The sequence below is a fragment of the Terrapene carolina genome, unplaced genomic scaffold, assembly GCF_002925995.2.
Source record: "Terrapene carolina triunguis isolate 2854851 unplaced genomic scaffold, T_m_triunguis-2.0 Scaffold62, whole genome shotgun sequence".
Lineage (NCBI taxonomy): Eukaryota > Metazoa > Chordata > Testudines > Emydidae > Terrapene > Terrapene triunguis.
The window spans coordinates 25,581,068-25,592,025 of record NW_020664413.1 but is presented as its reverse complement, the minus strand read 5'-3'; the positions used below and the strand labels follow the sequence as shown (position 1 = coordinate 25,592,025).

Genomic DNA, 10,958 nt, shown 5'->3' with positions numbered 1-10,958 from the left:
GCCACAGGACCCTCTGTTGCTTTTTACAGACTCAGACTAACACGGCTACCCCTCTGATACTTGACAAGAAATGTTGTTTCCCCAGCCTCATAGATTAAAAGTTGTAACTGGAGTTTAGGCCTGCTTTTTCAGTAACTCCTCACTTAAAGTTGTCCGGGTTAACTTTGTTTCATTGTTACGTTGCTGATCAATTAAAGAACATGCTCGTTTAAAGTTGTGCAATGCTTCCTTATAACATTGTTTGGCAGCCACCTGCTTTGTCCACTGCTTGCAGGAAGAGCAGCCCGTTGCAGCTAGCTGGTGGGGGCTTGGAACCTTGGAATGATCTCTCTGCTCCCCTAAGTTCCCTGTGCGGCAGCCGCCCAGCAGGCTACCAATTGCCTGGCAGTTCAGGTGTCCCTCCCCCACTTCCGTGTGCTGCTCCTGCCGTCTGCCTTGGAGCTGCTCCCGGGAACCTCCTGCTTGCTGTGAAAAGGAGAGGGGGGAAGAAGGGGGATAATGTCAGGGTGTCCCCCTCCCCCTGCTCCTGTACCTTATCTCCACAGAGAAGGGAGGGGGACACGACAGGGCTCAGGACAGAGGGAGCTTGCTGGCAGCACTTGCTATCTCAACTTGCTGATCTACTTAAAAAGGCAATGTACTTAGAGTAGGTTCAGTGTACTTAAAGGGGCAATGTGTGTCTCTCTCACACATGGTGTGTGTCCCTGTTTCCCCTCCCTCCATTCATGCTGCCTTGTAGAGTGTGAGGCTACATTAACGACAACATGTTAACCCTTGAGTGTTCAGCCGAGTGCTAGTTCATCATTTAGCAGTAAGGCATTCCCTGGGAAATATCCCATCCTCTTCCACCCTCTGACTTCACCACCTCAACCAAGCTTCACAATCATCATAGCTGTGTACAGTATTAAATTGTTTGTTTAAAACTTATAGTGTGTGTGTGTGTATAGATATAGATATAAATAAAAATATAGTCTTTTGTCTGGCGGAAAAAAATTCCTCCCCCCCCCAATTTACATTCATTCTTATGGGGAAATTGGATTCACTTAACATCGTTTCGCTTAAAGTAGCATTTTTCAGGAACATAACTACAACATTAAGCGAGGAGTTACTTTACCTCAAAGTCTCATGCATTTTCTAACCAGCTGTGTGAGTCTAACAGGACAAGGGCCACTCCTTCTCTTATAGCACTCCAGTAGAATTAATTTTAAACATTTTAATTTAATAATTAAGTATTTCTTCAGCATTACAGGCTCAGTCCTGATCCCACTGCAGTCAATGGGAGTTTTGCCACTGAGTTGAAAAGGTGCTGGATTAGACCCTGTGATATAGCTCTATTTATAGTCAGAGCTGTGCCTGAAAAATACACATTTTTACTCTCTCCTCTGTCCCCCATACTTCCTTTCCAGCTGGCCTACAGAAAGAATTATGAAGACACCAAGGCAAACGTCCATATTCCAAGTGACATGTTGAATCACCTGTTGGCTAAAAAGTGTCAATATATCCTGAGTGATCTTGAGTACCGAACCTACCTCCACCAGTGGAATTGTTCACCTGAAGAAAATGATGTTGTTCTGGCCAAGAAAGCCCAGGAGATTTTGAGTGATGTATGTACCCTGTTTAGTCATTCCAAGTTCGGGTAGCTTCACAGCTTTCTGGCTAAATGACTTTTATTTAAAAAGTAGTTATATGTGAAATTAATAACTGCTTCCAAATTGCTTAATAACATCATTTAATTGAATCTGCCATAACATTCAGGGGGGCTTTAAACAATTTCTCAAAGGATTTTTCATGAGCTTGTTATTTATTATTTGGTTTGAAAATTAGAAAAAAGTTAAGATTTACAGGCCTAATCCAAGTTCACTGGAGTCCACAATAGGTTTTTTTCCTATTGCCTTCAGTGAACTTTGGGTAAGGTCGTACAGAAACATACAAACCTGACTTGCACAAACATGCCAGTAGCTTCTAACGACTAGGGTTGGTGTAGGAGGCATGTTGGGAATACAAAATGTGGCCAAAGCAGTGCAGTGATCCTCAGGCATCATAATGCACCCTTTGGACTGCTGTAACTTACACTGGGGCCGAAACAGCTCCCAGAAGCTTCTGGAATCAGAAGAGTGCAAAAGTGGTTCACCTGTGCCCTGCCACCTTTGGGTGCTGCACCAAGGACAGGGATCAAAGTCCAGTACACTGGTACAACTGACCGAACAGGTTGGAATGCACTGGCTTAGTTGACCATATAATTGTACTATAAAATCAATATGAAATGGTCCTTTTTACCCAAGAAGGTCTGATTACATCTGAATAATCTGACTACATGCTGTGGGTTGCCACTTTGTTCTACTTTTACTTCTCCTATAAATTCCTGTAGATAAAGCTGAAAATAGCAGAGACTAACTGTGATATTGAACACTTTTCTTCATTCTCAGATATAAACTTTCAAAACTGATTTTAATCAGTGAATAAGACTGGGTCACAGCCTTGAGTAGCACTCTGCCTTGCTATGTGGGAGACATTTATTTGATTTGGGGAAGATGCAATTACCACCTTTCAGGCAGGTTGCACATTTTCTGGGAACTGATTTAGTTTTTCTTCTTTACAGGTTGTGTATAAAGATGATTTAAATTGGCTGAAAGGACTTGGATGCTATGTCTGGGACACCCCACAAATCCTGCATGCTAAGAAATCATATGATCTCCAAAGCCAAGTAAGCAAATCTTCCTCAAATAAGAAGAGATGGTGGGCCACATTTTTATTTCATTTACATTCCTTGGGGTTTACATCACCATAGCTGAGAGCAGGGCTGGATGCTGTACAGTATGCTTTAGATCAGCCAAATAAAAAAAAATGCAATGTAGTCTTCCAGGCTTATCTGATAGAGACCTCATTATTTCCTCTTGTTATTGAGAAAAGCAGAGAACCAAGGAGAACTGGAAAGGATAGCAGTTTAACAGAGTTTGAACAAGCACGTTTATTTTAGTCTGAAGATTGCGAGATTGGTCTGCTTAGATGTGGACTTTCCACTGCTGAAATTTCTTCATGTGGAGTGATCAGCTCCCAAGACTTCTTGCTGTTAACATTTCTGAATAAAAATTATAATATACAGTACAGAGACCTATTTTAACAAAGGAAATAGATGGCTGATGGACCTAGAAAACATGATGAAGTTGCTAGGGAAGCAAGTCTAGTTATTCTTAGAACACTTTTTGTCTGTGTTTTCTTAGCTGCAATACACAGCTGCAGGAAAAGAGAATTTGCGGAACTACAGTGCTGTTACCGATACACCGCTTTATGTGACTGCAGTCCAGAGCGGCATCCATGCTAGTGAGGTGAGACATTCCCCTTTTTCCACCCAGAAACTTTCCCCCATTCCCACAGATAGTTAAAACACAGTAAATTAATCACTATATCTTCCTTAAAGGTGAAATATAAAGAAAATTATCACAAAATTAAGGACAAATATACAACTGTGGTGGAAACAGTGGATCACGAAAGAACCCAAAACCTGAAACATCTTTTTAGCAATGTGAGTGTTTTAAACTCTTTTGTTTCTTTCAAGGAGCTAGTGTGCTGGGATTTATTTTGTTTTTGCAAACTCCTTAGTTCCAGATGCTAGGCAAAATACAGTGTATTGATAAGCTGATTCCATGTATCAAAGCACATTGGGGACCAATTCTTGCAGGAGACTGGGCCCCAGTGGATGAACAGCTGGCTTTTGTCACTCATGGAATGAGCTTTTGGGCCTGGTGGGTGATTATTCTGAACCAACATTCAGTCGATCAGACTTGAGTAAGAGTTCAGAGGTCTGCAGGGGTTTAAGTTAAGATACAAATGATTTTGATTGCTTTCCTATACTGTGTGTTACGTAAGAGTTTTGAAAAACATATTCAGAGATCTTTGTATTCCCACTCAGAACCTGTACAAGGAAGCCTGGGATAAAGTGAAAGGCACTGGTTACAAAATGTCCTCTGATTCCGTCTCTCTGTCTCGTGCCAAAGAACTGAAGCATAATGCTAGTATTGTAAGTTAACATAATATTTTAAGCTTCTCTATCTTTGCAGCTCATTAATGCTAGCAATAAAGCCCTTTTCTGCTTTGCATTTACATAGCACAGCTGTACAAAAATTTAATATTACTATTTATTTTTATTTCAAATGTGTGTCTATGAGTAGGTACACAGTCATTCATGCAAGTAATTTCTTCTCCCCTGGCAGCCTTATTATCTATTGACCACATCTTGGTTCTTGCTCGAAACAAGAGCCTTCTCAATCTTTCTACCAAATACTTGTTAAAGATTGGCTTCTTATATCCCTAGCCAAAGTTTGCTTTCAGCAATTTCTTCACTTTTTATATTTCCAATTTTTAGATACAAGACAACAGGATCTAAACCTCTGGCTAGATTTGAATTTGAGATACTGTTACATTTGGTGGATTTAACCACACAGGTTCAACTAAAGACATATTTCTGTGATTCATCTTTTGATGAGCATAATTCACGTTTTGCGGTACTGTTGGAAAGCTCTTCCTGACAATCACTATACAAGACATATGATAGATGGGCCTCATTCAGCAATCCATCCTATGCAACAAAGTACTTAAACATGTGCTTGAAGTTACACATGTGCTTAAGTGCTTTGCTGAATATGGATGGATTCATGCACGTGCTTAGCTGCTTTGCTGAACTGAGACCCATAAAAGATAGTTCCCTTCCTGAACATTTTTATATCGACCTCTGTAAATATAGAGAGCTGGAATCATTTTCCTACAATAAATTAATCAACTTGTTTATTCCTGCTATTTTACAAAATTTATCTGGAAGCTGTCATTATCTATATGGCATCATAGGTACACCTAACAAAACAGAAGACAAGATCCTGCCCTGAACTGCTTTCAGTCTCCACTGACCTCAAAGGAGTTGTGCCCACTTCAGTTACCAGTGAATTTGGCTCTAAAAATGTAGTTGTCTTCCTGGAGGAAGTCATTTTATCTCCTTGTCTCTGCTTAGGTCAAGTATCGGGAGGAATATGATAAGTTTAAAGCACTTTACACTCTACCCAGAAGCGTTGAAGATGATCCCAACACAGCAAGATGCCTTAGAGTTGGCAAGTTTAACATTGATGTAAGTATCTTTTTTAAAATTTAAGTTCTCCTGATAGTCAAAGCATCCACATACATTAATCAAGATTTCATATTTAAATATGTTTGGCAACTATTGATATTTACTAAACTTTCTCCAATATGTATAGAAATATGTTTGTGTTTGTTCTGCTACATTTTCTTTTGTGGCTAAGCCTTTGGTAGTGTATCTGTAGAACAAGGTCTACCCAGGGCCGGCTCCAGGCACCAGCTTACCAAGCAGGTGCTTGGGGCAGCCACTTCGGAGAGGGGCGGCACGTCCAGCTATTCGGCGGCAATTCAGCGGACGGTCCCTCACTCCAGCTCGGAGCCAAGGACCTCCCGCCGAATTGCCGCTGCAGATCGTGATCACGATCGCGGCTTTTTTTTTTTTTTTTTATGCACTTGCGCCGTTTGGGGCGGCAAAAACCCTGGAGCCGGCCCTGGGTCTACCCTACAAAAACTACCATGTTAAGGAACCTTTTTATAACATGAAAATGTTTGTTCTAACTTCTATTGCATAAGAAAATCAACAATTTAAAATGTCAGACACTTTTCTCCCATTATTAACATAATATTTTAATTTCACAGCGTCTGTACAAAGAAGTCTACGAAAAGAACAAGGCCAAAATCCACATTCTTCCAGACATGGTAGACATTGTAGCTGCTAGGGCCACACAGAAAAAAGTCAGTGAAATTGATTATCGCCTACATCTCCATGAGTGGACCTGCCTACCAGACCTTCAGATCAACGCTCATGTTCGAAAAGTCACTGACCAGCTCAGTGAAGTAAGCCTACAAATTATATTATGTCACTGTTCAACTTTCAAAAAGATTTCTATTGTTAGATTCTGTCTGTAATAGGTGAAATTGTGTTGCAGAAAAAATGTTGGAACGTCTTGAGATTGCAATATTTGTGCATTGTTTTATGTCCGCACATAACAGCTGTCCAAGACTATTTACAAACATTGCTTAGATCAAGCTGAAAAGGTACAGTCTGGTTTCTCCCCAGTATGAACATCAGACCACAGCACTGCAAGTCTAGTGATCAGACAGTTCTTCAAACTCCTTCCCATGTTGTATTTATAAATTACCCAAAGTAATTAATCAATAGTGCAAGGTACTCTGGAAATTTGGATGCCCCGGGTGGGTTGACCCATGTGGCAAAAGGCTCTCCAAGATTGCTCTAATATGGGGGCAGGCCAGAGGAAGGGCCATAACTTCTGTGTTTCTGCAAATCCAGTGGCCGCAGTAGAACATGCAAGTGTTACACCTCTACTTCGATGTAACACTGTCCTCGGGAGCCAAAAAATCTTACTGCGTTATAGGTGAAACCATGTTATATCAAACTTGCTTTAATCCACCGGAGTGCGCAGCCCCGTCCCCCCAGAGCACTGCTTTACCGGGTTATATCCGAATTTGTGTTATATCAGGTCGCGTTATATCAGGGTAGAGGTGTATTTGTGGGCAGTAGCTGCTACTCCATCAACTAATTGGGTGCAGCCAGTTACTCTATCTATATGCAGGTAAAGTGAATTTCATCCACAGAATAGATATGCATACCAAAAAAAGTTCAGAATTGCAGCCTTTTTTCAGTACTTCTTTCTTTTTATTACTGTCTTTCATACCGATAAGTATAGCTGCTGCAAACAGGGACTGTGAGAATTCCTTGCATTAGCACAGGTTTATGATCTCTCTGAAGATTTGTGTTTTCTGCTTAGTTTCAGAAAATACAAATTTTCACACAGTTGCTTAGATTTTTTTTTAAGTATGTTTTGGTTGTATTTGCTTTAAAAAAAACAAACACTCAGATTTTGAAAAAAAAATGCCCAGAAGCTGAGAGAGAAAGACAAATCATTTGTAATGCCCGGTGTATAACTAACTTATTTCAGCAGCAATGCATCATTATGCAAAATACAGGTTAGTTGAAAACCTTCCCGTCAAACTACTTCTAATTGTGTAGGCTCCTTCACCCTGCACACTCAGTTCAGTTAAAAGCTAAAAGAACCAATAGTGCTTGTTGTATCAGGGTCCAGGCAAATTAGTTTCAGAATATTGGAAAAGATAATTACTATTGAAAGCTGCCATCTAGGGTTAATGTATAGCTAAGGGATTAAACTGAAGTGAAATTCTCAAACGTTCCTTGTTTTCTATAATACTCTAGATTGTGTACAAGGATGACCTTAACTGGCTGAAAGGCATTGGCTGCTTTGTTTGGGATACTCCTGAAATTCTGCATGCCAAACATGCATATGATCTTCGCAGTGATGTAAGTCTGAATTGTCTCTAGTTCAGTTCTGCTTTTCAGTTTCCTTCACATCTAGTCTCACTCTTTAAAATACCATGGGGACGAAGCCTGGAAGGGCATTTGTATGTCCTCCTTACACTGAAATGTTCAGATTGAGTTCTTTACATTGTATTGATTTGCAATAATTAGGTTTTGTCATATAGGCCCCCTCTCCCCCACAGGAAAGCACTTAAGCATTTGTTTAAGTCCATGCATATTCAAAAAAGTGCTTAAGAATGGGCTTAAGTCTGATTGACATTAGTGGGATATACATGCTGAGGCGTTCTCCTGGAATGGGAATGCTTTACTGAATCAGGGCCACTGATTGGATGCGGGAGAGGGCACAGGGCTGGGGCAGAGAGTTGGGGTGTGGGCTCTGGGAGGGAGTTTGGGTGTGTGGGGGGGGGCTCAGGGCAGGGCTGGGGTGCAGGAGGGAGCGAGAGGTGCAGGCTCTGGGTGGCACTTATCTCTGGGGGCTCCCTGGAAGCTGCGGCAGGGCCACTGTGCTGTGTATACTGTACAGCAGCACTGAATGAAAATTCATACAATCAAGAAGTAATATGTCATTGATTTTGATGAGTCAATTTTTTTTGCAGGCAAAGTTTTCTTACCCATTATTAGTTGAGGATTAAGCAGTTGCAGTAGTTGTAGATAATGGTTTTGATTACAAAGAACACATTTCCTCAAGAGTTTTTATTAAGAATTTTGGGGGCTCATGGTTTTATAAGGTACATACAAATATTTAATGACAGAATAGTTATGTTATTGAAGTATTCTAGTGTTCCCCAAGTGTAGTGCTATGACTGTTTTTATCTGGTCAAATATCTCACCTGAGTACTTTTTTCTTTTCTTTTTGCTTAAATATAATTGACTTTACTGAATTACTAATATTGTGCATAAGAAAGTTGTTTAATTAAACAACCAGACTTCCAAAAATCAGATTGTTTTCTTTCTCTCTGCAGATTAAGTACAAATCTAACGCAGAGAAAATGAAGAATGACTACACCATGATCACTGACACTCCTTATTATGTCCAGAATGTCATTAGTGGCAAGAATCTGAGTGATGTAAGTATTTATACCACATTTCATCCCTGTATGATATGTATCATGTCTCAATAATTCCAATAATGTAACATTTAATGACGTGTTGGAATCACTTCATGCTAGTCCACTACCACCCTTTGCTATACCATCAATAGAATATATATATGTTCCACACAGACATACCCTGAATGTGAAGCTTTTTCCCTCCACATATTTCAAAAGATGGTCCTGATAAGCCAGCAAACACTAACTGACCTGCAATAAGTTAGACCAGGAGTTCTTAAACTTCATTGTACCGTGATCCCCTTCTGACAACAAATATTACTACACAACCCCAGGAGGGAGCCTATAACCTGAAGCCCTCGGGTGGTGGGTCTTGGCAACCCCATTAAAGCAGGATTGTGACCCACTTTGGGGTCCCGACCCACAGTTTGAGCATCACTGAGTTAGACAAACACATATCACAAAATGGTATCAATAGGCTAATTGTTTTTTTCTTATTTCCTAGGCTGTCTATCGCCATGCATATGTGCATAATATTAGAGGCAAAATGACCCCCACCGATAAAACAGTGGACTTGGTGCGGGCAAAGCATGCTCATAAGATACAGAGTGAAGTAAGTATCAAGTTTTCATTTCTAATAGGATACTAAAGAATAATGGCCAACTTCTGCTGTTGGGTGTCACATACGCTTGTTCAACAATGTTGGGAGTTGGGAGTGTATATTTCCAGTTTACAAAACTCCAGGGAATTCTCCCCATTAGAACTGGTTATGTTCTCTGTGATTGTTCTCAGTGAAGATGCCAGCTCTGAATACAAACCTTTCAGAGCCAGCAATCCAATCTGTGAGGCCGTCATTCTCTTTGCTGCACTCCAAGACCGGAGATCCAGAATACAGTCTGTTCAAAACCATCTGGCTTTTTGAAAGCCATCTATCCAAGACCCAGCCAGCATTTCTTCATTGCATTGTGGGTTTAGAGACAGAGAGTTCATTTTCTCTAAACCTCTTCCTTGTATCCAAAACCCAGCTTACGTGATGATTTCAGCTTTTCCTCTGGCCTGTCATGGCTAGTCTTTATTGCTCTAAAATTAAACTAAAAAATCTCCGTGAATGTACAAGGACACCTGATATATCTCTATTATCTGCATGCCTCAGATGACCTCAGTGGAGTTAAAAAGGGAAAGATTTGGTCCATTGCAAAGAAGATACTTGCTATGCAATACCAAGAAACTCCCTCACATATTTTATGTAATTGTAACTTTTTTACTTTTCCTGCAGAATCTATACCGGGGGGCTGGCTTACATGCCCTCCCCACTGGATACAAACTCCCACCAGATACTCCAGGCTTTAAGCTTGCTAAACATGTCCAATACATAGGCAGCGATGTAAGTAATATACTAAGTTCTTTTAAGATATGGTTTGCAAGAGAATATTTGGTGATCTCTAGGCATCCTATGTGAACATACAATATTGCTATAAGGAAGTTGCTATTCAGCTATGCAGCCAATTATGTTTGCCCTGAGTATCTGTAAAAGCTGATGAACTGTACAGAGATCTGAATATTTTACTATCATGACATAAATTTCCCTCTGATATTTATACCTTATCAAATGCATGAGAAGTGAAACAAAATCACTAATCTCAATAGAAATAGCCCCCCAAAGATTAGTTTCTGCTACATCATTTTGAGCCACAGAATCCAAATGTGTCATGAAATCTCTCAAAGTTAGCATGATATGTATCTATTAAAAATGTGTGGCTTATTTTCCATAGTTCAGGATTCATAAGGGTCACATTTTGGGCTTGATTTAACTCTGTCAGTGGGAGCCACCTTGCCCCAGGAAAAATTAACCCCTGAGGAAGGGCAGGATGATCTGGTGTGAGAGCGTGGCTTTGATTTGTGCTGGGGGGTGCCCTTCTGGCAGAAGCTCTCACAGAGTTAGCTGAATCTCAATATCCTTTAAGCCCTCAATACACCACCTATCCATACAGATTTTTAAAGGTATTTAGGTGCTTACAAATGCATATAGATGCCTAGTAGGATTTTCAGACGTGCCTAGGCACCTACTCTCATCTGAATACCTTTAAAAGTCTGGCTCTTTGTGCTGTACAGAAGCTGCCAAACCTGAATGTAGTCCTTTATTTATATTGGCTGTAAATAGTAGTAGATAAACAGGCATTTATTACAGACGCAGTCACAGCCAACATCATATATGATTGTTCTTACACCCTTTTATTTTAAATCTTCTTTTTTAATTTTACAGCTTAAATACAAAGAAGCCTATGAGCACATCAAGGCTAAAGGCTACACTCTTGGACCCAAAGCTGTTGGCTTTGAGCATATAAAGAAAGTGAATAAAGTTCTTAACGAGGTACTTTAAATGTTAATTACCGGTATATATGTTTGTATTAATGCATCATTATTTGATATTGCTGGTGTATAATAAAATACATTACAACATAATTTCATAAAACAATCTAGCTGCTATTTAATAAAAGCTCTTGAGAAAC

At 40.1% G+C, this 10,958-nt stretch overlaps 1 protein-coding gene across 24 annotated transcripts in view; it reads left to right on the top strand.

Annotated features, from left to right (window-relative positions):
- Positions 1 to 10,958, top strand: part of NEB (nebulin) — a 201,930-nt gene that overhangs the window by 133,430 nt on the left and 57,542 nt on the right. For all 24 annotated transcript variants that reach the window (XM_029910553.1, XM_029910554.1, XM_029910551.1 and 21 more), the window contains 12 exons: positions 1,407 to 1,604; positions 2,600 to 2,704; positions 3,222 to 3,326; positions 3,419 to 3,523; positions 3,911 to 4,018; positions 5,003 to 5,116; positions 5,704 to 5,901; positions 7,277 to 7,381; positions 8,362 to 8,466; positions 8,954 to 9,061; positions 9,725 to 9,832; positions 10,712 to 10,819. In XM_029910553.1, coding sequence (XP_029766413.1) covers positions 1,407 to 1,604; positions 2,600 to 2,704; positions 3,222 to 3,326; positions 3,419 to 3,523; positions 3,911 to 4,018; positions 5,003 to 5,116; positions 5,704 to 5,901; positions 7,277 to 7,381; positions 8,362 to 8,466; positions 8,954 to 9,061; positions 9,725 to 9,832; positions 10,712 to 10,819 — 1,467 coding nt within the window. The remainder of the gene's footprint in view (positions 1 to 1,406; positions 1,605 to 2,599; positions 2,705 to 3,221; positions 3,327 to 3,418; positions 3,524 to 3,910; positions 4,019 to 5,002; positions 5,117 to 5,703; positions 5,902 to 7,276; positions 7,382 to 8,361; positions 8,467 to 8,953; positions 9,062 to 9,724; positions 9,833 to 10,711; positions 10,820 to 10,958) is intronic.